Here is a 26,612-nt window from a genome sequence, read left to right on the forward strand (position 1 = left end):
GGAGATAAAAACACTATTGGGAGGTGTGAGATGTTCAGAATAGACTGAAAATTTGTGGAAATTAAGGTTATTGAGGTTAATAATAGCATAGGAGCATAAAAACCCACAAATATTCTGTGATTTTAGCTGTTTTTATGCTTTTTTAAAAAAAAATATACAGATCCAAAACACAAAACCCAGAAACCAAAACCCGGAAGGGTGGTTTTGGCAAAACCCATCCAGATCCAAACACAAAACACGTGCACACCCCTAGTATATATGTAATGTAGGTAATAAGCCAAGAACATAAATAAGTTAAAGCAGGTCACATTATTACTTGTTTTATTTACTTGACAACCATTGTGTTTATTTTTCAGAAGAGAATTTACCACCAATTGCACAGATTCTGTGTGCTATTAAATAGCCATGAATATAAGCATGCCTTCTAAGAACATGCTTCAAGAGCATGTCTGTATGGTTTCTTCTTCTACCTGAGACCTGCAGAACCCTTTTTGCCCAAAAAAATATGGGGTCTAATTGAATTCCCCCTAAATCTTACGATATAATGGAAATATGATTCTATTAAGATTATTGTCTCTTGGTCATACATTTGAAAATATGACAACTGATAGTCAAACTCTGTTTTCACTACCAGATTGCTAATCATGTGTCTTCTTTCTCCTCAGGTCACGAATAAGCTCTCCCAAATATGGACATACAGTGTGCTGCTTCTCCAGCTGCCAGTGCTCCTCTTTACTGACCTCTGCCGATACAAACCAGTCATTGTGTGTCAGGGCCTGTTCAATGTCATCAGCTACAGCCTACGGTGTTTTGCTTCCAGTGTCCAGGCCATGCAGTGCCTTCGGGTTACCTTAGCCATGGTTACTGCATGCGACATTGCCATCTCTTCGTATATACACAGTGTGGTGACCACTGATCAATATAAGAAGGCCTTGATCTATTTCCAGGGGTTTAGCTTGCTGGGATACACAATACAGTAGGTGCTGTGTGTGGTCAGCTCATGGTGTCAGTTGGTTATTCCTCCTACTTTTACCTGAACACCCTTACCTTGGAATGTGCATCAATAGCTTTCATCATCTCCATTGTCTTGCCAATGCCCAGCAAGGAGCAGCCATGTACAGAGTGTACAAAGGACCACATCAAACACAGACACATGAACGCTGTGTAAGCTGTTGTAAGACGGTGGCCAAGTTCTTCAAGCAGCAGTGGCTGGACTTGTGCGAGTGCTATTCCTGCAACACCGTTACCTGGTCCTTATTTTGGGCACTTGTGACAGCTGGATCCTACCAAGTGATTAGCTCTTCCCAAATGCTCTGGGATAGCTTGGAACATTCTGACAGCATCTATGTGCTTACTGGAGGCGTGGAAGCTGCTGCAGCTGTGCTAGGTATGAAATAGGTTACACAGTGTGGGTAATTACTGTATATGTCTCCATCACACTTACTGTATCTCTAACCTCACACACTGGCTAGGGAGGAAAAGGTCCTAGACAAATATCCCTTTCTTATTAGATGTACTAAACTGAAAAATGCAGTAAAATGCCATTTTCTGGGGTTCTGGTAGGAGAAGCTGGGCATGTATAGCAGCTTTGTACTGTCGCTTAAACTGCATGTTGTATCAAATCATTTTCTATACTTCTGCTATTGTGGTAACTGGAAACCCCCCCTGCGTTTCCCTATGTGCCTTGCCAAATGTATGTGTTATAGAGAACGTAGCCCTGTTCAATGAGCATATTGTACTTTCTTAAAACTCATTGATTTTGCAGTCAACAGAATTTAAATAAGATAGATTAAATTATATAACCTATGTAACTTCTGCAAAGAAGATTAAAATATCAACATTGAATATTTTCAATTAAGATTTTATTTCCCTTATGTATCAAGAACAGGTGATAATATTCATTTTTAGTTCCTTTGATCATATCAGGTCAGTAAAATATATTATGACAGCTCATAGCTACTTTGCACCTTTTTGTTTCCTGCAGGTATATTTGCATTCTCTGTGTTGGGCTGCATGAAGACGGACTGGAGCTTCTGGGGAGAGCTGGCTCTGTGTGTCCTCTGTGCAGTGGACAGTGCTGCCGTATTCGCCATGGCCTACTTTAACAGTATCTGGGTGGGCTATGCTGGCTATATTGTATGTAAGGCCTCCTATATGATACTTACCACAATAATGTAAGTATGCTCTCTGTACCACTACTACTGAGATGCCTATGTATCATACCATGTACAGATCTATAACAGTTACTGACTAATTATTTTGTTTCATTTGCATATAAAACAAGCAACGTGATTTTTATTCCAAGTTCTTTAATAGTTAGTCATTATAGGCCTCAATGTATTGTAATGTATAGGCCTCAATGTATAGGCCTGTAATGTATAGGCCTGTAATGTATAGGCCTCAATGGCTGATTCAGACCCGCTCGCAAGCGATATGCGCTCGCAAACGGGTCAATGTTTGCCCCATGCGCATGCACCACCTCCGGCGTGTGCATGCATGAGACCCGGCCAGCGACGGGCGCTCCGTCGCTGTGGGTCTCGCACCAAAACGGGGCGGCTGTCGATTGTGATTGTCAGCTCGCCCCATTTTGGAGGCGGGCAGGGGGGTGGCTACATAAACGGAGGCGTTCCCGAAAAGAACATCTGCTGTTTGTGGGAGGCACCACTGACATCACTAGTGATGTCAGTGGTGAGCTTCCTGCTCTATTGTGAGCAGGAAGCTCACTGGGGCTTGCGGGACCGAGACCCTACCACAAGGGTCTCACCGCAAGCTTCGATGGTCGCGACCATCACCTGGCCGCTCGCAAAAGCTGTGGGTGGTCAGCCACAGCTTAGCGAGCGGCCAGGAGGCTGACACAAAAAAAAAAATAGACGCCCTGAAAGATCATCCGGCTCTGAATCAGGGCCTGTGTACAATGACCCTGATTCAGAGATGGAGGCAATGCCGCAGTTTGCACAGTTAGAGCAATTATCTGTGATCTGCACATGTATATGAGTCGCACTGAGCATGCATCATGTTGTAGTACCCTATAGTTGTAGTACCCTATATTTGTAGTACCCTACAGTTGTAGTATCCTATAGTTGTAGTACCCTATAGTTGTAGTACCCTATAGTTGTAGTACCCTATATTTGTAGTACCCTACAGTTGTAGTATCCTATAGTTGTAGTACCCTATAGTTGTAGTACCCTACAGTTGTAGTACCCTATAGTTGTAGTACCCTATATTTGTAGTACCCTACAGTTGTAGTATCCTATAGTTGTAGTACCCTATAGTTGTAGTACCCTATATTTGTAGTACCCTACAGTTGTAGTATCCTATAGTTGTAGTACCCTATAGTTGTAGTACCCTATAGTTGTAGTACCCTACAGTTGTAGTACCCTATAGTTGTAGTACCCTACAGTTGTAGTATCCTATAGCTGTAGTACCCTACAGTTGTAGTACCCTATAGTTGTAGTACCCTACAGTTGTAGTATCCTATAGCTGTAGTACCCTACAGTTGTAGTACCCTATAGTTGTAGTACCAATGTGGGTTATATATAATATATAATAAACACTATTGAAACATTTAAATCTTCAGTAAAAATCACAGCATTTAATCAGAAATCTGATTTAATGATCTAACTTACACGAAGCTCATAGTAAATTTACGAAGTGGGTGCAGAGTAAGTCCAGCAGGTTGAAGCAGGCAAGCTTCAGTCTAGGAGCGTATACAAGCAGACAGATAAGGCACAGGTACTCTCTCTCAGCCGCAGCTGAGAAACATGTTGCACTAGCAAAGGAAGGAAGGCTCTGGACCTTCCTAAATACTCAGTGCTGCACTGTGACTGGCTGGAATGAGCACATGACCTACCAGGATTGGACAGCCGGAATCACATTGCCGCAGGCAAGATGGCGGCACCCATGCCAATGGAACGGAAACACTGCCAGACCTCACCAGGCCTAGTGACAATGTGCCCGCACAGGACTCTGTGAAATTTGTTTAACACCAGGGGTTTCAACAGGGAGACATGAAAGGAATTGGGAATTTTCAGATAAGGGGCTAGTTGAAGGCCATAAGCCACAGGGTTAATGACTTCTATGATGGAGAAGGGCCGATGAAGCGTGGAGCAAATTTCATGGATGGCACTCAAAGTTGTAGGTTCTGGGTGGACAACCAGACCTGGTCTCCAACTTGCATACATGGTATTTTCCAAAGCTTCTTATCAGCTTGAAATTTGTAACGGGAGGACGCCTTCTCCAGGTCAGTACGAACTTGAGACCAGATTGAAGCAAATCTCCGTACAGTGGGCCTGATTCAGAGGCGGACACTCTGAAAGAGCGATCGCTCCGTATCAGGGCGTTGTTTTTTTTTGGAGCGGCCTCCTGGCCGCTCGCATAGCTGTGGGTTACCACAGCTATAGCGAGCGGCCAGGTTGATGGTCGCGATGGTCAAGACCATCGTGACCATCGGGCATTCGACGAGGCCCTTGTGGTAGGGTCTCATGGTGGCAAGCTCCAGAGAGCTTCTGGCTCTAACAGAGCCGGAAGCTCTCCCACTGACATCACTGGTGATGTCAGTGGGGCCGCCCCAAAATGGCAAGCGTTCCATTGGGAACGCCTCCGTTTTGGCTGGCCACTCCCCCATCCCGCCCACCAAACGGGGCGAGCTGTCACTCACCATCGACAGCTCGTCCCCTTTGGTGCGAGACCCGGAGCAACGGAGCACCCATCGCTAGCCAGGTCTATCACGTGCGCACAACGGTGCCGGCTCCATCATGCGCATGCCCAATGGGCAAACAACGACCCAGTTGTGAGCACACAGCGCTTGCGTGACCGGGTAGGAATCAGGCCCAGTGTCTTCTACAGCTGGGACATCAAAGACGGGTAGGCTTTGAAATTCAGGGACCCAAGGAAGAAGGCCGTAGACCACTTGGAATGGTGTTTGGTTCGTGGAAGAGTGGTAGGAGGCATTATGAGCAAACTCAGCCCATGGCAGCAATGCAGACCAATTGTCCTGGGAAGATGTCATAAAAATCCTCAGGAAGGTCTCAAGGTCTTGATTAACCCTCAGTGGAGCCATTGCTTTGTGGGTGATAAGCCATAGAAAAATGTAGCTTTACTTGCAATACAGAACATAAGGCTCTCCAAAATTTTGCTGTGAACTGAACACCACGGTCAGAGACTATCTCAGCTGGAAGACCATGGAGACGGAAAATATGTTAAACGAACAAGTGAGCCAGGTCAGGGGCAGAAGGCAATTTTTGTAGTGGTATGTAATGGACCATTTTAGAGAATCAGTCTACTACGACCCAGATGGTAGTAAACCCTTGAGAATTCGGCAGATCCGTGACGAAGTCCATGGAGAGATGCGTCCATGGACGTGATGGAATAGGTAGTGGCAATAACTCACCAGCCGGTGCCTGACATGAAGATTTATGCTGGGCACATGAAGAACACGAAGAAATAAATTCCGAGACGTTTGCTTTCATGGATGGCCACCAATAGCCTCTCTTTAAAAATTCAAAGGTCTTCCGGGTACCTGAGTGACCTGCAAAGCGAGAGGAATGAGCCCAGGTGAGGAGCTGCTTCCTTAACTCCGAGGCCACAAAGGACTTCCCTGTAGGAGGCTGTAGCTGTTAAGTGGCGAAGACTCTTGACTCCAAAACAGGGGTATTTTGTTGATTCTCTGATTTGTCATCACAGCGGAAAGATCTGGACAGGGCATCTGCCTTTTGATTAAGGGTTCCAGATCGGAAGATTAGGGTGAACTGGAACCGAGCAAAGAATATCGCCCATCGGGCCAAACGAGGACTCATGCACTGAAGATTCTTGAGGAAGAGCAGATTTCTATGGTCCGTGAAGACAGTGAAGGGAAACTTGGCCCCTTCCAGCAGGTATCTCTATTCTTTCAAGGCTAACTTTACTGCTAAAAGTTCTTGTTCACCAATGGCATAATTTCTCTCAGCAGGAGAAAACTTTTTGGAGAAGAACCCACAGGGATGAACTAGATTATCGTCATAACGCTGGGAGAGAACTGCACCCACGGCCTCTGAAGATGCATTCCACCTCCACTAGAAATGGCCTGTCCAGATTTGGTTGTCGTAAGACTGGAGATGAAATAAATGCCTGCTTTAGAAGTTGGAAGGCAGCCTCTGCCTCAGGTGGCCATAGGGCAGGGTTAGCGTCTTTTCGGGCTAAGGCGGTAATGGGAGCCAACAATGATGAAAATCCTTTAATAAAACATCTATAGTAGTTGGCGGACCCAAGCAATCTCTGGAGGGCTTTCAACGTTTGAGGACGGGACCAATCCAAAATCGCCTGCACCTTTTTGGGGTCCATTTCTAGACTGGAGCCAGAGATGACGTAACCAAGGAATGGCACACTGGGAACCCCAAAGACACATTTCTCCAGTTTGCAGTTAAGGTGGTTCTTTCTTAGACGGGACAATACTTCCTTCACATGTTCATGATGTTTTGTTGCAGAAGACTAAAAATTTATATATCGTCCAGGTAAACTACAACAGAGACGTACAACAGGTCCCGGAAAATCTCATTAACAAAGCCCTGACACACGGCAGGGGCATTACACAAGCCAAAGAGCATCACAAGGTATTCAAAGTCTCCATCTCTAGTATTAAAGGTGGTCTTCCATTCATCACCAGCACAAATGCAGACATTTCTCCCCCTCTCAGATCCAGCTTTGAGAATATGATGGACCCTTTAACTCTGTCAAACAATTCTGTGATCAGGGGAAGAGGATACCAATTCATTAATTGTTCTATCATTGAGGCCCCGGTAATCTATACAAGGTCTTGGGCCTCCGTCTTTCTTACCAACGAACAAGAAGCCGGCTCCAGCGGGAGAGGTGGAAGGTCGAATAAATCCATTTGCTAGGTTGTCCTGGATGTACTCTGACATGGCTTGAGTCTCAGGCACGGATAGAGGATAGGTGCGACCACGGGGTGGCATCTTGTCAGGCAGCAGCTCAATAGGACAGTCCCATACTCTGTGGGGAGGTAAAACGTTCGCCGGTTGCTCGGAAAAAACATCACAGAACATCTGGTACTCCTCGGGTATAGCTGGAGATGGTAACGAAGCTGTCTTTCTTACAGGTCGTATTTTGGGAAGACAGGATTTCTGACAGTCAGAAATCGTGCCCTGATGTACACAAAGCCCATTCTGGGGACAACCATGATACCAAAACAAACACAGTATCAGTTAGCAACTAGAAAAACAGCTTCCTGAGAAAAGGAATTAGAAAAGAACAATACACCAGAAACTGCGTGCGTTTTTGCATATAAATGGAGAGATTCCACATGTGGACAGGTGTAGCTGTGGCAATTGTAAATGGCCCAGACACTTGAATTAAATCTGCTCTTTTTCAGACAGGCTGGCACCAACACGCTTGGGGTCTCCACCCTGTTTTGAGAGAGAAGCTCACTGCCCATAACAGATTTGCATTGCAGTTTGAAAATGTTAGTAAGAAATTAGATTTTATATATATATATATATATATATATACATATATATATATATGTTAGGGGTGAGCGGGTTCGGATCTGAAATCGAGGCAAATCGAGGCAAAACGTCATCATCCCGCCTTCCGGGTCTCGCGGGTTTTGGATTCTATATAAGGTACCCGTGTCGGTGCCATTTTCTCACTCGGCTGTGGACAGTGAAGAGGGAGGGTGGAGGTTAGGGCTGGCTGGGCTGTGTAGTGTAGTGTTGTGCTGTGCTGCGCTGTGCTGCGCTGTGCTGCTGTTGTCCATAGGGGCTGTGTCCACTCCTCCAAAGTCCATAGGGGCTGGCTATGCTGTGCTGCTGTTGTCCAAAGGGGCTGTGTCCACTCCTCCAAAGTCCATAGGGGCTGGCTGTGTTGTGCTGTGCTGCTGTTGTCCATAGGGGCTGTGTCCACTCCTCCAAAGTCCATAGGGACTGGCTGGACTGTGTTGTGCAGTCATTTGTCCATAGGGGCTGTCTCCACTCCAAAGTCCAGTGCAGTGTCCCAGTCCTAAAAGGGTGCTGTAGTGTTGTCCAGGGGGTGTTCTGTCCATCAAGGGTGCTCCCAAGTGCAAAAAAAATAAATATTTTTTCTGTGTTTGTGAATTGTGTGCGCAGTACCCGCACGTGCATCAACAAAGTAGTGCCAAGCGTGCGCCTCTGTCATAAGTAAAGGGCCGGCTGGCTTGACCATTAAAGGGTGCTGTAACCCCCAAAGGGCACTCCAAACAAAATAAAAAAATATTTTCTGTTTTTGTGAATTGTGTGCACTGTGGCTGCACGTGCATCAACAAAGGAGCAGCGCCAAGCGTGCGCCTGTGTCCCATAAGTAAAGGGCCAGCTGGCGTGTCCGTTAAAGGGTGCTGTAACCCCCAAAGGGCACTCCAAAGAAAATAAAAAAATATATTTTTTTGTGTTTGTGAATTGTGTGCGCAGTAGCCGCACGTGCATCAACAAAGTAGCGCCAAGCGTGCGCCTGTGTCATAGGTAAAGGGCCGGCTGGCTTGACCATTAAAGGGTGCTGTAACCCACAAAGTGCGCTCCAAACAAAATAAAAAAATATTTTCTGTGTTTGTGAATTGTGTGCACTGTGGCTGTACGTGCATCACCAAAGGAGCAGCGCCAAGCGTGCGCCTGTGTCCCATAAGTAAAGGGCTGGCTGGCTTGTCCGTTAAAGGGTGCTGTTACCCCCAAAGGGCACTCCAAACAAAATAAAAAAATATATATTTTTGTGTTTGTGAATTGTGTGCGCAGTAGCCACACGTGCATCAACAAAGTAGCGCCAAGTGTGCGCCTGTGTCATAGGTAAAGGACCAGCTAGCTTGACTGTTAAAGGGTGCTGTAACCCCCAAAGTGCAATCCAAAAAAAAGAAAAATATATATTTTTTTGTGTTTGTGAATTGTGTGCGCAGTAGCCGCACGTGCATCAACAAAGTAGTGCCAAGCGTGCGCCTGTGTTATAAGTAAAGGGTCGGCTGGCTTGTCCATTAAAGGGTGCTGTAACCCCCAAAGGGCACTCCAAAAAAAATTAAAAAATATATTTTTTTGTGTTTGAGAATTGTGTGCGCACGTGCATCAACAAAGTAGTGCCAAGCGTGCGCCTGTGTCATAAGTAAAGGGCCGGCTGGCTTGACCGTTAAAGGGTGCTGAAACCCCCAAAGTGCACTCCAAACAAAAAAATATATATATTTTCTGCGTTTGTGAATTGTGTGCACTGTGGCTGCACGTGCATCAACAAAGGAGCAGCACCAAGCATGCGTCTGTCTGTTAAAGGGTGGTGTAACCCCCAAAGTGCGCTCCACAAAGAATAAAAAATTCTTTTTTTTTACTGTCTTTGTGAATTGTGTGGGCTGTAGCTGCACGTGCATCAACAAAGGAGCAGCGCCAAGCGTGCGCCTGGGTCCCATAAGTAAAGAGCCGGCTGGCTCATTTCTTAAAGGGTGGTGTAACCCCCAAAGTGCACTAGTCTCCAACAAAAATAAAAAAATATTTTCTGTGTTTGTGTGCGCCTTAACTGCACGTATATATTAATATAACATAAATGGATGACCAAACTTTTTCCGATAAAAATAAAATAGGGAAAGATCAAGAACCACTTCCTCCTAGTGCTGAAGCTGCTGCCACTAGTCATGATATAGACGATAACATGCCATCAACGTCGTCTGCCAAGGCCGATGCCCAATGTCATAGTAGAGGGCACATACAATCCCAAATGACAAAATTCAGGAAAATGACCTTGAAAAAAACATTTAAATCATATGAAGAGAAACGTAAACCTGTCAATATGCCATTTACGACACGGAGTGGCAAGGAACGGCTAAGGTCTTTCTCTATGTTCATGACTAGTGGTTCAGCTTCACATGACGATGGAAGCCCTCCTCCCTCTCAAAAAATCAAACGAGTTAAGCTGACAAAAGCACAATGAAGAACTGTGCGTTCTAAAAAGATATCACAAATCCGCAAGGAGAGTCCAAGTGTGGTGGCGGTTGCAATGCCTGACCTTCTCAGCACTGGACGGGAAGAGGTGGCTCTTTCAACCATTTGCACACCCCCTGCAAGTGCTGAAAGGAGCACCAACAGTCCACTTGCTGATATGCAAATTGAAGATGTCACTGTTGAAGTACAACAGGATGAGGATACTGGTGTAGCTGGCGCTGAGGAGGAAGTTGGCGAGGAGGATTCTGATGGTGATGTGGTTTGTTTAAATCAGGCTCTGGGGGAGACAGTTGTTGTCCGTGGGATGAAAAAGCCCATCACGGTCATGCCTGGGCAGAAGACCAAACATTCCACCTCTTTGGTCTGGCAATATTTCTATCCAAATCCAGACAACAACTGTCTTGCCATATGTACCATATGTAAAGGTGAAATAAGTAGGGGTAGGGACGTTAACCACCTAGGAACATCCTCCCTTATACGGCACCTGCAGCGCGTTCATAAAAAGTTACTGTCAATTTCAGAAACTTTGGCTAAGACCGTAAGCAGTCCAGGGACACCTAAATCCCGTTGTCCTGTTGTATCCAAGCGCCTGCAAACCACACCGTCAACTCCCTCCTCGTCAATTTCCTCCTTAGTCAGGATCGGAAGTAGTCCTGCAGGCCATGTCACTGGCATGACTGACTCTCCTATCCGGGATTCCTCCGGAGGATCCTGCATTGCTACGCCTCCTGCTGCCGCTGCTGCTGTTGCTGCTGCTGGGAGTCATTCATCATCCCAGAGAGGAAGTAGGAACACCACTACTTTTACTAAACAATTGACCCTCCAACAGTCCTTAGTTAGGAGGCTGAAGTACAACAGCAGTCATCCTGAAGCAAAACGTATAGCTGAGGCCTTGACTGCTATGTTGGTGTTAGACGTGCGTCCGGTATCCGCCATTAGTGCAGTGGGATTTAGACAATTGATGGAGGTAGTGTGTCCCCGGTTCCAAATCCCGTCTAGATTCCACTTCACTAGGCAGGCGATACCGAGACTGTACAGAAACGTCAGAAAAAGTGTCCTCAGTGTCCTGAAGAATGCGGTTCTACCCAAAGTCCACTTAACCACGGACATGTGGACAAGTGGAACAGGGCAGACTAAAGACTATATGACTGTGACAGCCCACTGGGTAGATGTATCACCTTACGCAGCAACAAAAGCAGCGTCACCAGTAGCAGCATCTCAGAAATGCCAGCTCGTTCCAAGGCAGGCTACGCTGTCTATCACCGGTTTCAGTAAGAGGCACACCGCCGACAACCTCTTAGAGAAACTGAGGGAAATCATCGCCCAGTGGCTTACCCCACTTAGACTCTCCTGGGGATTTGTGATATCTGACAACGCCACCAATATTGTGCGGGCATTACATCTGGGCAAATTCCAGCACGTCCCATGTTTTGCTCACACAATAAACTTGGTGGTGCAGAATTTTCTTAAAAGCGACAGGGGTGTGCAGGAGAGGCTTTGGGTGGCCCGAAAAATTTCTGCCCACTTTCGCCATTCAGCGACTGTGTGCTGAAGGCTGGAGCACCAGCAAACACTCTTGAAGCTGCCCCGCCAACACCTGAAGCAAGAGGTTGTGACGCAGTGGAACTCAACCCTCTATATGCTTCAGAGGATGGAGGAGCAGCAAAAGGCCATTCAAGCCTATACATCCACCTATGACATAGGCAAAGGAGGGGGTATGCACCTGACTCAAGCGCAGTGGAGAATGATTTCCGTGTTGTGCAAGGGTCTCCAGCCCTTCGAACTTGCCACACGTGAAGTCAGTTCAGACACTGCCAGCTTGAGTCAGGTCATTCCCCTCATCAGGCTTTTGCAGAAGCAGCTGGAGAAAGTGAAGGAGGAGCTAAGATGGAGCGACTCCGCTCGGCATGTGGGACTTGTGGATGAAGCCCTTCATTCGCTTTGCCAGGATTCCAGGGTGGTCAATCTGTTGAAATCAGACCACTACATTTTGGCCACGGTTTTCGATCCTAGGTTTAAAGATTATGTGGTGTCTCTCTTTCCGGCCGACACAAGCCTGCAGAGGTGCAAAGACCTGCTGGTGAAAACACTGTCAGCTGAAGCGGAACGTGACACGTCAACAGCTCCTTCTTCATTTTCTCCCGCAACTGGGGCTGCCAGGAAAAAACTTAGGTATCCTAAGCAACCCACTGGCGGTGATGCAGGGCAGGCAGGACCAAGTTTGGACATCTGGTCCGGACTGAAGGACCTGGCAACAATTTCTGACATGTCTACTGTCACTGCATATGATACTGTCACCATTGACAGAATGGTGGAGGATTACATCGGTGACAGCATCCAAGTAGGCATGTCAGACAGTCCGTACCTGTACTGGCAGGAAAAAGAGGCAATTTGGAGGCCCCTGTACAAACTTGCTCTATTTTACCTGAGTTGCCTCCCCTCCAGTGTGTTCTCCGAAAGAGTGTTTAGTGCAGCCGGGAACCTTGTCAGCAAAAGGCGTAGGAGGTTGCTTCCACAAAATGTGGAGAAGATGATGTTCATAAAAAAGAATTATCAACTCTTCCAGGGAGACCAGCCTCCAGAACGTAACGAGGGACGTGTGGTGGTGGATTCCAGCGGGGACGAGTTAATACTCTGTGAGGATGAGGATGTACACAACACTGAAGAGGGTGAGGAATCGGTGGATGAGGAGGATGAGGACAACATCTTGCCTCCGTAGAGCCAGTTTGTGCAGGGACAGATTAATTGCCAGCTTGTTTTGTGGGGGCCCAAACGAACCAATCATTTCAGCCACAGTCATGTGGCAGACCCTGGCGCTGAAATGATTGGTTTGTTAAAGTGTGCATGTCCTGTTTATACAACATAAAAGTGGGTGGGAGGGCCCAAGGACAATTCCATCTTGCACCTCTTTTTTTTCTTTGAATTATGTACTGTTTGGGGCCTAGTTTTTCAAACTGCCGTCCTGTCTGCCACTGCAGTGTCACTCCTAGATGACCCACGTGTTTGTGCCACCCACTCGTGTCGCTTAGCATAGTCATCCAGCTACCTCGGTGCAACCTTTTGAACATAAAAACACTATTGTGATGTGTGAGGTGTTCAGAATAGACTGGAAATGAGTGGAAATTAAGGTTATTGAGGTTAATAATAGCATAGGAGCAGAAAAACCCACAAATTCTGTGATTTTAGCTGTTTTTATGCTTTTTTTAAAAAAAATACAGATCCAAAACACAAAACCCAGAACCCAAAACACGGAAGGGTGGTTTTGGCAAAACCAATCCAGATCCAAAACACGAAGAAAGATCCAGATCCAAAACCAAAACACAAAAAGTGGCCATTACACACCCCTAATATATATATATATATATATATATATTAAATCCATCATAAATAGAATCTCATGCATAAACACAGCACATTACGCACAGTTGCGCTGCTAACATGAAGCACATTAGCGAATGCACAATATCCTGCATGCGAAAGCTGTTTATTAGCTGCATGCGTGTACATGTGCCCCAAATCAGATAAACCTAACTAGCGTCTTTTACCAAACCCCTAATACTTACATAATGCACACTCACATAAAAGGTTCCATAGCTTTAAAGTATAAGATCCAAGTTTTATACATTTATTACAAATGCTGTGAAATAAAGACTATTTTGGTATCTAAGGTTTAATACGTGATAAGTAAGCTGTGTTTGGTATTGTACTGGTCTGCATTTCCTCAACAGCTTTCCGGTACCATCGGTGAGAAGATCGCAACATGCATTCGCAACTTATGGACCGTAGAGACTTAGAGCACCAGAATGTACATTGTAAAACCAACAGCCTAGATTTGCATGCATGGGAAATAGAGGAGGCAACAAGTTGTTAGAGGCTGTTCTGTGTCCATTTGAACCAACCTGTTAAATGCCCTGTAACAGATGCACCCGCACTGGGAACCAATGGGATTAGCAACAAACCCCTCTCTTGTGTTGTCTGTTTCTGTAAGGGTATAAATGTGTGTGTTGTGACCCCAGTCTGGAGTCTTCTTGCTGATTGACAGAGATTTCTTGCTGATGCCAGTATCTGGTCCAGAGCACGTGCGTAATGTATAACTGTATCTTGGGTCTGTATAATTCTTTGCGCTAAATTGTACTTAGATCACAGCGTGTAACTGACTGTACTTTACTTGAATAATACTTTGTGCTTCGGAAACACATGTTCAAGGTCTAAAGTCTTTATTTTACTGTATGACTGCGTACGCAAATAGCGTCAATTTTAGAGGTTTATAGGCAGGGTTTAGAAGGTATAGGTAGGTGCGTATAGAGGTTGAAATCCAGTATCCTTAGCTGGGGGCTCATAGTGTGAGGTCACTTACCTGTTCACACGATAAAATACGGTTATCGATATCTCACCAAAGGGTGGATAGTGTCCACACGCAGTTTTCCCTGCAACCACTCGATACTGAGAGATCGCTATCCCGTTATCGTGTGAGTCAAGGTACGCTGACTAGAATCCAGGGACAAGAAAGGAAAAAGTTTGTTTTCCTTTGTTGATAGTATTTTACGCTAAAAAGGGTACCGTAGTATTGCGCAAGCGGCTGAGTCTCATTTCTGCGCGCGTAATAGAGATGCACTTTTGCGTACGCAGCTAAGGGTAAGAGTCATACGGTTGTGTGGTAGTCGCATTATTGTGTATGTGACTAGTCGCACAATAGCGTATACGTATTTCCGGTAGTGCTGCCACGTGTTTAAACAAAGCCGATAAGGTCTCATTGTCAATTGTTGCCAATAACTGGGTTAACGTGTATTTTTCTGCGCAGGAAAAAAGTGTGTAACTGTGAGTACTTGTTTAGGGTGTAACACGTGACCTAAATGTTAAGGGTATCGTAGGACCCTTAAGTGCTAGGCGCAGGAGTTGGCCTAGTGACTCGGTAGCAGCTTACCGTATACTTTACACAAAGGAGGTGTATGGGTTGTTATTTTTGTTAGGGTTCGGCTCCCAGCGTGATTATAGTGTTCAGTAGTCAATGTGTTTGATCTGTTAGGCTTATTTGAACATTATAATTGAACCGCATAATTTTGGTTAGATTATGATTGTGAGCTGGTGAGATGGTGGATGAAATCAACTGGAAAATAAAGGGTACTTTACTACCCCCTAGCAGTTGAAAGGTAGTCAAAAAGGGATTGCTGAGCGGAAGCGGCCTTTACCTCCGTAGGTGAGTGGAAGCGTCTAGAAGTCCTCCATAGGGTTTGCGGATACACCCTTTTTCAAAGGCGTCTGCAGGTAAGTGAAAGTATCTTAATTGTCTTTCACCAGTTTAAATTTTTATTGAAAAATGTAGGAGTTGTCCCAAGATGGGAGCCACGCGAACAATAGAAATGTTAGACAATGATGTGCTGCTAATGGAAGCGCCGCTTGGATCGGCCCGTCGTATTATGCATACTAAGTACGGTACTTATGCAATAAGGTATTGTGACGTATGGTTTAAAATAACGATGAAGAGTGCTAGACTGTTTCCCAAGATTGGTAGTTTTGATAAAGATGTATTGGATAATTTCCGGGATCACATCAGTCTGATGCATTCTCGAGAGAAAAAGGTAAAATATTATGAATGTTTAAAATTGTGGCAGCATGAAGGGGATGCGTGGCTTAAAAATGTGCAAGCGACGCAAACTAGCGTTGCGAGCACATTGCCAGCAAATACACCCGCGGCGCTGGATTGCAATACGTGCGAGCCGCAAAATGTCGCGCACGTGCGGCAAGGTAGCATTGTGGAAGGTATTGCCAGTAGTTTAAGGGCGCACCACCGCCACCTTATGTGGATGGGGGTGTAGGTACAGTTATTGAAAAAACTCATAAAAATCTAACAAGCAATTTGTACCCTCTCTTAAGTAACCATAAAGAAAATGTTTATGATGTGGATGATGAGCCTATTGTCATGTCTGCCATTTCCCATGCTGTACACATGTTATATGCGGCACCACGACAAGCCCAAGTGGTGTCACCATCTCCATCAGTAACAGCACGGAAGGTGTTAAACTCTGCGCCCATGAAGGAAGTTGTTAATACTATACGTTGCAGCAACAGACCAAACCCCCAGCCAGGTAATAAGGTCAAAGGTCGCAATGTGGCCGGTCTGCATCCTATCCGGACAATAACTGTTCCGAATGGGAATGCGGATGCGAACGGAGTTGTACCTACAAGGGATGTGGTAATGCATTGTCCTTGGACAAGCGCAGAGCTAAATTCCATCATAAATGAATTCACCGATCCCAAGAAGGAATTAGCCAAATGTCAAAGATTTTTGAGAAATTTGGGTAGTTCTCACGAGCCAACCAACAAAGATTGGCGAGTGGTGTTAAGGGCCTGTCTACCACGCAATATCGATGTGACAAAATTTATCACGGATTGTGTATTGGATGGTGACGTTCCCTTAACAGATTAAGTGAACTAAGGTAACATTTCCCGTATTATAACTCAATTGGGTGTATATTTTCCAGTGGTAGTTAACTGGAACAAAATTTTCACTATAAAACAAAAAGAGAGTGAATCTGCAGACTATTGCGACCGGGCTCTGCAGGCTATCACCCAGTACACTGGGTTAGAAGATATTAAAGATAGCACTCACCACAGGGGAATGATTGTCACTATACTTATGGATGGCCTTAAAGAAGACCTAAAGACCCGGGTTCGGACCTCACAGCCTGGCTGGAGGGGAGTCACAATAGATACCCTCATAGAATCCGCCATAGAACATGACAAAAACATCTCAAAGAAGAGAAAGATCCAGAGCGAGAAACTAATGGCTGTCAGTATTCAAGCTCTAGAAGGAATGACGGTAACATCACAGCCAGCACACACCTGCACCCACACCTGCACCTGAACAGTTACACGTCCTCACCAATCCCACACCACGGCACACACAGCCCTACCCCACTTATCCTACACAACCACAAGTCCTATACTACCCACAAAATCCATACCCCCCCACAATATCCTTTCCCTCAATATCCTTACCCATACCCACCACCTTTTCCTCTTGCTCAACTCCCACAACAATCCTTTCATCCACCCCGCTCACAAAAGTGTTTTAATTGCAACAAGCCAGGACACATAAATAAGAGCTGCACGGCAAAGAGGGTAGGACCCCCAAACCAGGGAGTACCTGGATATCCCCATAAGGGATATGCAGAGACCAGCAAATGTCCAACAGGCACCAGCTCCAATTGTGGCCGTTAATGCTTTATTGGAGAGTGGGAGCCAACGCTAGGAGTCGGGTCATACTTGTGGTCTGCAGAAAGACAGGTTGACAGGAAGTACTAGGGAAAAACTGGTAATGGTAATTGATGTAACTGATACCCAATCTCTGTTCTGCTTTCTTTCCTGTGCCCTAACACCCTGACTGCCAGTATTTTTCTTTTCCCACCTAGGGGGAGGTGTACACTACACATGGACACGAGTGTCCCATGGGTTCATAGACAACTCCAGTATCTTCTCCCAGGCCTTATATGACTGTTTACAATCTTTTCAACCTGCCAATGGATCTGTTCTAATGTAAAATGTGGACGATTTATTGTTGTATTTAGGTCATGTTTTAATGATATTAAACTGTTGTGCTTTATCTCTCACACACAGGACACAAGGTCGCTAAGGACAAACGGCAGCCATGCCAGGCTAAGGTCAAATACTCGGAATACTGTCCAACCCAGGGGCCCAGGCAATATTTAGAGCAGTAGATATTTATAACAGAATTTAAATTGCAGGAATTTGTGTACAAATATAGTATCCCTAGAATAATTGAATATAGGAGGGATACTCATTTCACAAGTAATGTCTTTTATAACCTGTGTAAGGTGATGGGTATTAATATCAAGATCATCCCAGACCATCTGTCTACCTGTCCCCCTTTGAGATACTGTTTAACAGGCAGCCTCATGTGAAAATATGATAATGAGGTTACTGTGCAGTGTCTCACGAAGATGAGAAGGAACAACAGGAATTCAAATTGTTATTAACTAACATGACTGAAGCAAACCCTCATGATGTTAAACCTGGAGAATCCGTTATGATCCAATAATTTCTTATGTTCAGGTTGCCTGACTGATCGGTGGAAAGGTCCGTATCTGATGTTGTTGACAAAGTACCACATCCTCAAAGGTTGGCCGGGGAAGATACGTGGGTCCATTCCACTCGCTATAGGGAGGTTAACCAACCGGTGGAGATACAAGGCGGAGACGAGGCCGATAACATGGACCTGTCGATCGCGAGCTTGTGCCGGGAGGATTAAAAAGGTGACAGTGAGAAACCTGAGCTAAAAGAAAACTGTAGATCAATGTCACAGCAAGGAATTGTACTGCTGTGTTCATTTTTGTATTCTTCTTCCAGAGTTTCCGTCATCTTGGTTTGTCTGGGGATTTCCTGTTCCTGCGACGGAGGATAGATAGAGGAGATGGGAGCTGATGCTGCTGTTAATGGAGTGAAACCGAGAGGAGGAGTATTATACCAAATCAGGGGAGTGTCTGACCACTTTTAGTACAGTAAATTGTTGTAAGATATGGATACCAATAATAAGGAAGAACTGTATTACAATCCTGAGTTATAATGTAATGTATGACAATGTAATCTGAATTTGAATAGTTGTGCATAAATATATCGTTTAGGTTATTTTAAGTCATCTTAGGTAACGCAGTCCCAATCTCCTTTCCAAACTTACTTTATAGGCTAGATGAGTTCCAACATCCTGCCAATGATCCCTTGAGGATCCGCAGATGGCGTATAAGGGTTGTTTTACCCTTCTTGGAGACGCATTATTTAAATGATTCAAATGACCAAACTGTGTCATACCATAGTAACATTAAACGGTATATTCTCATGCATGGCTAAACAGATTAAAAATAGTTTGTGATAGCGTCTGATTGGCTATCAAAGGGTGGAACTGTCAAAGCCGGATAATCAGCTGAGACAGAATCTGTTTACAATCGGAATCTGCGTGACGCCATCTCATGAATGGTGACAAGACTCCATCTTAGAAATAGATCACACAACGCCATTTTGTCAAAACCACAGAGTAACAATCTTCCCCCAAACACATACCGACAGTGTTTAACATACATAAAAAATTACTTATTAGCATTAGAACACTTTTTAGTAATCCTTCCAGAAATCGTGCCCTGATGTACACAAAGTCCATTCTGGGGACAACCTTGATACCAAAACAAACACAGTATCAGTTAGCAACTAGAAAAACAGCTTCCTGAGAAAAGGAATTAGAAAAGAACAATACACCAGAAACTGCGTGTGTTTTTGCATATAAATGGAGAGACTCCACACGTGGACAGGTGTAGCTGTGGCAATTGTAAATGGCCCAGACACTTGAATTAAATCTGCTCTTTTTCAGACAGGCTGGCACCAACTGGCTTGGGTCTCCACCCTGTTTTGAGAGTGAAGCTCACTGCCCATAACAGATTTGCATTGCAGTTTGAAAATATTAGTAAGAAATGAGATTTTATATATATATATATATATATATATATATATATATATATTAAATCCATCATAAATAGAATCTCATGCATAAACACTGCACATTACGCACAGTTGCGCTGCTAACATGACGCACATTAGCGAATGCACAATATCCTGCATGCGAACGCTGTTTATTAGCTGCATGCGTGCACATCTGCCCCAAATCAGATAAACCTAACTAGCGTCTTTTCCCAAACCCCACATAAAAGGTTCCATAGCTTTAAAGTATAAGATCCAAGTTTTATACATTTATTACAAATGCTGTGAAATAAAGACTATTTTGGTATCTAAGGTTTAATATGTGATAACAACACCAATTCAAAACACAGTGGAGTGCTAATTCCACTTGGTGATCTAGTTGTTCACACAGCAGCTGACATATAGAGGAAACTGCCAGATTCCTCTCAACAAATGGAAATGTTAGAAATATTATTGAATATCAATTTATTTCACATATAACTAGAACTGCAGTTCCTAAAAGCATTAGATTCAGCAACTAATTTACATATACTCAGATCATATCTGTACAATTACCAATGTGGCGATAATGAAATAATTACATATGAAATTGACTGGTAAAAAACAGTTAGACAAACAAATGTTGAATTAATATCCCACCAATTGATGGGAAAAGACAAGCAGCAATTGATTTAATAAATTAATGCTATTAATCCCAAGATATACTAAAGGGATTCATAATTAAACTCCTATTGGAGATTGGAAACAAATAGCCCAATGATGAAAGTTCCAATGTTATTGGATCCGCGGTGTCCGTTAAGTTCAAGGGACACAATAAGGTACATGTAATGTATATGATGATTATTCAAGCCGCTCACCATCAGCTGATCCAGCCTAAGATAGTCTGTCTGCTCCGGCAGAACACTGGTTTCCAATGCTGCAGACACACTGGATGTTAAACTGTAGAATGTGTACTGACCACAGTGATGTCTGACTGTAAGCGCAATACTCACAGGGGAGCCGTCTGCTCCGGCAAGTTCCTGACTCCCGCTTGTGAGATGCAGTGGGTGATGACTGGTAACCAGCTGATTGCGGCTGAAGGGGGGTCCGTCTGCTCCGGCAGGCTCCTGACCCCCGCTGATAAATTTGCAGTGGATGGTAACTGCTACCAGCTGAAAACGGCTGAAAAAGGTGAAGATGCGGTCTCCAAATGCAAACAGGAACAGGTGCAGTCCTATCTTAATTCCCTTGACGCGTTTCTCCCCTCTCACATGGGTTTTATCAAAAGGCTGAAGAAACCATTGTGTCCAAGAGTTCCTTTTTAAATGGATCATGGCCAATCACAACTTCATTAGAACACCATTATTCATTTCAATGCTGATTGCATGCCATTAACTCCTTCTTTGAATTTTATAATACATCTAAACATTAAACACTTACAATATTTTTTTGAAAAACATTTAAAACAAATACTCTTTGATTGTATCTCTTGCTGGGTGGATACACAAGAATTCTAAAAATATCAGACCTCTTAGATCATCCCTTATATATTCTTGGGAATACTATATACTCCCTTATTAATTCATTCCAAACCTGTATGAATACTAAAATCAACGATACACCTTCTATTCAATGGGCCTAGTATAATTGCAGTATAAATAATGCAACTATTATGAAAATCACAGCATAAACGTGGTAATGAAATCCCTAAGAAAACAAATAATACATAAACATAAAACCAATTTAATCCTGAATTTAGGTAACAAATACGTGCATATATACACATATGTATGAACAAGAACACATACACACATATATGCACACATACACACAAACTGAAAATGATAAATGTAAAGACCTATATAAATGGATACTGTACATAGCACACATATAGGTCCCCTCCAGCACATGAACGAAAGAATCAAAAATCTAATTCAACCATTTCGTTTAACCCCTCTGGGTATAATGTCCGTAATGTATGTATCCAATAAGCCTCGCGGATGCAAAGCTTACGATATCTATCCCCCCCTCTAGAAGTGGGGGGGATTGATTCAATACCTATAAGTCTCAGACCTTCAGGATTCCCTGAGTGTTCTAGCCGAAAATGTCTTGGGATACTATGAGTATCCAGACCATTAATTATATTCCTCCTATGTTCTAAGAACCTCGTTTTTAAACATCTCGTAGTGCGTCCAATATATTGCAAGAGGCATGGACACTGTAACAAATATATAACATAAACACTATTACAATTAATAAAAGACTTAATGGAGTATTTGACAAGAGAGTTCCTAGATTAAATGGATAGAGTTTTATTTTGAATATAACCACATGTTATGCACCGTGATTGGGAACATTTAAAACAACCAACAATTTTGGGTAACCAATCTGTTTTACTGGATTGAGCTCCCGATGTCTTTTTTCTCTTAAAGAAGCTTGGAGCTAGTAAATTCTTAAGGTTATCTGCCTTTTTAAATATTATTGTCGGTTTCACTTTCAGCTTATTTTTCAAGAGTGGATCCAAAAGTAATGTTTTATAATTCCTCTTAAAAATATTCCCAATCTGGTGTGAACAACTATTGAATTTAGAGATAAAAACACTTGATTTATCCTATTTTGGAAGATGTCCTTTTAGAGGGCTTTAGAAGAACACTACGATCAAGACTTTCAATAGTTTTAAAAGAGTCATATAGAAGGGATTCGGGATAATTTTTTTCTCTAAAAACTTCACAAAGATGTGTGGCTTGTTGAGAAAAAACATTCCTTGACGAGCAATTCCGACGTAAACGTTTGAACTGACCCGAAGGGATGTTATTCAACCATTGTTTATTGTGATTACTGGAATAATCTATATAGTTATAAGAATCCACTTCCTTATGAAAAGTACTGGTTTGAATGGTTCCATCTATAATCGTGAGTCTAATATCCAAAAAAGTAATTGTGAAAGGGTGAAATGTGCTTGTGAAAGTGAGATTATATTCATTACTATTTAAATATTTCAAAAATTCCAAAATGGAGTCCTCTTCTCCATCCCAAACAAAAAATAAGTCGTCTATGAATCTTTTATAGAGGACCAGGTTCGCGCCAAAAACGTCCCCTCCAAATGAGCTCCTCCTCGAGGGAGCCCATATAGAGGTTGGCAAAACTGGGCGCGAACCTGGTCCCCATGGCTGTGCCGGTGCGCTGTAAAAAGTGGGTGTGGTCAAAAATAAATTAATATGTGATAAGTAAGCCGTGTTTGGTATTGTACTGATCTGCATTTCCTCAACAGCTTTCCGGTACCATCGGAGAGAAGATCGCAACATGCATTCGCAGCTTATGGACCGTAGAGACTTAAAGCACCAGAATGTACATTGTAAAACCAACAGCCTAGATTTGCATGCAGGGGAAATAGAGGAGGCAATAAGCTGTTAGAGGCTGTTCTGTGTCCATTTGAACCAACCTGTTAAATGCCCTGTAACAGATGCACCCGCACTGGGAACCAATGGGATTAGCAACAAACCCCTCTTTTGTGTTGTCTGTTTCTGTGAGAGTATAAATGTGTGTGCTGTGACCCCAGTCTGAAGTCATCTTGCTGATTGACGGAGGTTTCTTGCTGATGCCGGAATCTGGTCCAGAGCGCATGCGTAATGTATAACTGTATCTTGGGTCTGTATAATTCTTTGCGCTAAATTGTACTTAGATCACAGCGTGCAACTGACTGTAATTTACTTGAATAATACTTTGTGCTTCGTAAACACATGTTCGAGGTCTAAAGTCTTTATTTTACTGAATGACTGCGTATGCAAATAGCGTCAATTTTAGAGGTTTATAGGCAGGGTTTAGAAGGTATAGGTAGGTGCGTTTAGAGGTTGAAATCCAGTATCCTTAGCATAACCAGGGTAGTCCTAACATGATTTCTTGAGAAGCCTCTGGTATCACTAAGAACTTTAAAGACTCGGAGTGGAGTGTCCCAACTCGAGCTAATACTGGTTGAGTTTCCTTGGGGACCACTCCTAGAGGACGTCCATCTACAGAAGTCAGGGAAATTGCTTGCTTGAGAGATGAACAAGGAATCTGTAGTTTATCAACTAGGCTGGACATCATGAAGTTTCCGGCTACTCCAGAGTCTAATAGAGCAGAGACAAAGACAGGGTTGGGCTTGAGATCCAAAGCTAAGGAAATCTTGAAATCTTTAGTATTTGGAGACGGGCAAATAACTCCTAACTTGATGTCCTCAAGGTTAGTTAGGAACAGGCATTTCCCAACTTGCAAATCCCCGCTGTACAGTCAGCAAGGACACGATGTATGCCACTTTGGTTCTAGCAGTGGGGAAGATATCAGGCTATAACGTAAAGTGTATATCACACTGATTTAAAAAACCACGACAGAGCTTAGGATTGCCATAAAATTTGCTTGGCATGGGTAGATGTAGATGAGGGGATACCCTGGTACCTGTATTACCAGGCACAGGAGGAGGTGAAGTTGCTGATACCCCAGGGGTGATTAACGAGGTTTGCACAATATCTTGGCGTTTAGACATCTCCTGTAGGAATTGGACCATTTGATGTTGCATAGCTTTCAGGTTTTCTAAACGACCAGCAATACAGCTAAATAAATCCACTCCAGACTCCTGTCCCATGGCCGTATCCATGGGGCCAGTGCAAACTGTGAGGTTCTGAATTTGTTGTGGACCCCGGGGTGGTGATAGGAGCAGACACAGAAACAGACTTAATTGAAAAAGTGGAGTTTTTAATAAGTGACTTAGAAGACATGGGAATGGCAAATGAAAAAGTCCAGGTATAGCACTAAAGTGCACTTGATAACTGTAGTGGGGGTTAATGAGAAAATGTCCAGATAGTGACAGGCAGGAACAGTCCAGTATACAAGTATGGTGAGCTGAAAACAGAATGCAGGTATGATGAGCTGTAACAAAATGCAGGCTTGATAAGCTGCAACTGAATGCAGGTTTGGTGAGCTGTAACTGATGCAGGCAGAGGTAGTGAAGTCCAGCTGGGAGTGAAATGAAGCAAAGTGCAGGGAAACAGCAGGTTCAGGTACTCAAGCAGGTAAGAAGGTATATGGAGGGTGCAGGGTAAGTCCAATAGGTTGGAGCAGGCAAGGTTCAGGCTAGGAGCATATACAAGCAGGCAGATAAGGCACAGGTACTCTCTCTCAGCCGCAGCTGAGAAACACGTTGAACTGGCAAAGGAAGGAAGGCTCTGCACCTTCCTAAATACTCAGTGCCGCGCTGTGACTAGCTGGAATGAGCACATGACCTACCAGGATTGGACAGCCGGAATCACATGGCCGCAGGCAGATGGCGGCGCCCATGCCAACAGAACGGAAACACCGCCAGACCTCACCAGGCCTAGTGACAATGTGCCCGCACAGATCCACACACAGCCAATGCCCCTCACCAAACACCAGCACCGCTGCCAGAGACCCCCCGCCATAACAACCTCACAGGTAATACCCGGTGACTACCATGCCGAGAAACCCTGGTCGTGACAGCTCCTGTCATTTTTCAAACACAGCCTGTAATGTGACAAGTAGGAGCTGATTGGTTGGTACTTTATCTCCGTCCTCTTTATCTCGCCAAAAGGCTTAGTACATAGACTCCTATGGGGTAAATTTACTAAGGTGAGTTTTTTAAAGTGGAAATGTTGCCCATAGCAACCAATCAGATTCTACTTAACATTTATCTAGCACCTTCTAGAAGATAATAGCTAGAATCTGGTTGCTTGCTACGGGCAAAATCTCCACCTCTAAAAACTCTCACTTTAGTAAATATACCTCTATCTTTAGTAGCAAATTACTGAGTGTTGCTTTTCTTTTTCAAAATATTAATAAATAATCCCCATTATATCTGCACCTAACCAGGTGATCCATCGTACTTTACTGCTTCCTCCTCTTACTGCTGAATACATTTTTAAAGGTATATACATATGCGTTGTTTTTTAATGAATGGTTGTGACTTAGGATATGCAAGCCCTGGGGGCGGCACTGTTGCTGCTCCATGGAACACCGACCCTGATTCAGAGCTGGACGCTCTGAAAGAGCGCTCGCTCTGAATCAGGGCAGGTTTTTTTTGGAGCGGCCCCATGGTCGCTCGCATAGCTGTGGGTGACCACCCACAGCTATTGCGAGTGGCCAGGTTGATGGTCGCGATGGTCAAGATCATCGCGACCATCGGGCTTGTGACGAGACCCTTGTGGTAGGGTCTCGTGGTCGCAAGCCCCAGAGAGCTTCTGGCTCTAATAGAGTGGAAGCTCTCCCACTGACATCACTGGTGATGTCAGTGGGGCCGCCCACAAATGGCAGGCATTCGCTTGGGAATGCCTCCATTTGTGAAGCCATCCCCCGGCCACGCCTTCAAAACGGTGCGAGCTGTCGATCAAAATCGATAGCCACCCCCTTTTGGTGCGAGGGTCTCACGCATGCGCACGTTGGAGCCGGCTCTGGAGTGCACATGCACAGTGTCCAAACATCGACCCACTCGCAAGCGCATAGCGCTCACGAGCGGGTCTGAATCAGACCCACAGTCCTATGACTTACAGTACCCACAGTATCGCCATGTCTTGTTCTGTGTTATATAACTGATGCATGTGCCACTCCTATCCTAGGCTGTATATTGCTGTGAGCGTGAGAAAGGAAAAATTTGCTTTGGTATCTGAGATAAACAATGTTGCATCCCTGCTGCTGCTGGCAATTGTGAACCTAGCAGTGACTGGTATCAAGCTAGATATCAACCGTCAGGTAAGGACGTCCTGGCCACCATCACATTGTTTCCAATAAATATGTGCAAACTAGTAAGGGAATTATTGTGTTCTATATAAAAGTGTAAAAATCAAGAGTATTTTAATATGACATAAATGCACCATTTGTTCTTTATGCTGGCTTATTTACAGTATATTGTATGTACTTAAAAAAAATCCATGTTAAATGTATGGTAACGCCATCCTTAGTGCTACTTTGCACTAGAAAAGCGATACAGTTGGGAGGTATGCAATAACTAGGCCACCGGACCATTTGCTATAATAATTTCCCTGATCAAACTGTAACTTTACTTTTGTTTACTTATATTTTCTCTAATGTGTTTCTTTCAGTTTGCAATCTATGGCGTCTATTTCCTTATAATATCAGCTGGTTTCATCGGAGTCTGCACAATGACTAACAAAAGAAAGAAAAACATCAGAGACCAGCAGACCACCAATGACAGCACAGGTTGCCCTTAAGACAATGCCATCAGAT

At 44.1% G+C, this 26,612-nt stretch overlaps 1 protein-coding gene across 1 annotated transcript; it reads left to right on the top strand.

Annotated features, from left to right (window-relative positions):
- Window positions 1–1,113: 1,113 nt before the first annotated feature.
- LOC148507849 (thiamine transporter 2-like) lies at window positions 1,114–26,596 on the top strand. The gene is made up of 4 exons (XM_088445519.1): window positions 1,114–1,387; window positions 1,985–2,174; window positions 25,985–26,117; window positions 26,468–26,596. The coding sequence occupies exons 1-4, from the start codon at window positions 1,114–1,116 to the stop codon at window positions 26,594–26,596; spliced, it is 726 nt and encodes a 241-aa protein (XP_088301645.1).
- Window positions 26,597–26,612: the final 16 nt, after the last annotated feature.

The sequence above is a fragment of the Taudactylus pleione genome, unplaced genomic scaffold, assembly GCF_031769625.1.
Source record: "Taudactylus pleione unplaced genomic scaffold, aTauple2 ptg000381l, whole genome shotgun sequence".
Taxonomy (NCBI): domain Eukaryota; kingdom Metazoa; phylum Chordata; class Amphibia; order Anura; family Myobatrachidae; genus Taudactylus; species Taudactylus pleione.

Excerpts from the sequence above, each read along its gene's own strand:
- LOC148507849 (XM_088445519.1), top strand. The coding sequence starts at position 1,114 with ATGTACAGAGTGTACAAAGGACCACATCAAACACAGACACATGAACGC. Across the intron at positions 1,388-1,984 it reads AGCTGCTGCAGCTGTGCTAG|GTATATTTGCATTCTCTGTG; the intron begins GTATGAAATAGG and ends TGTTTCCTGCAG. Across the intron at positions 2,175-25,984 it reads ATGATACTTACCACAATAAT|GCTGTATATTGCTGTGAGCG; the intron begins GTAAGTATGCTC and ends CTCCTATCCTAG.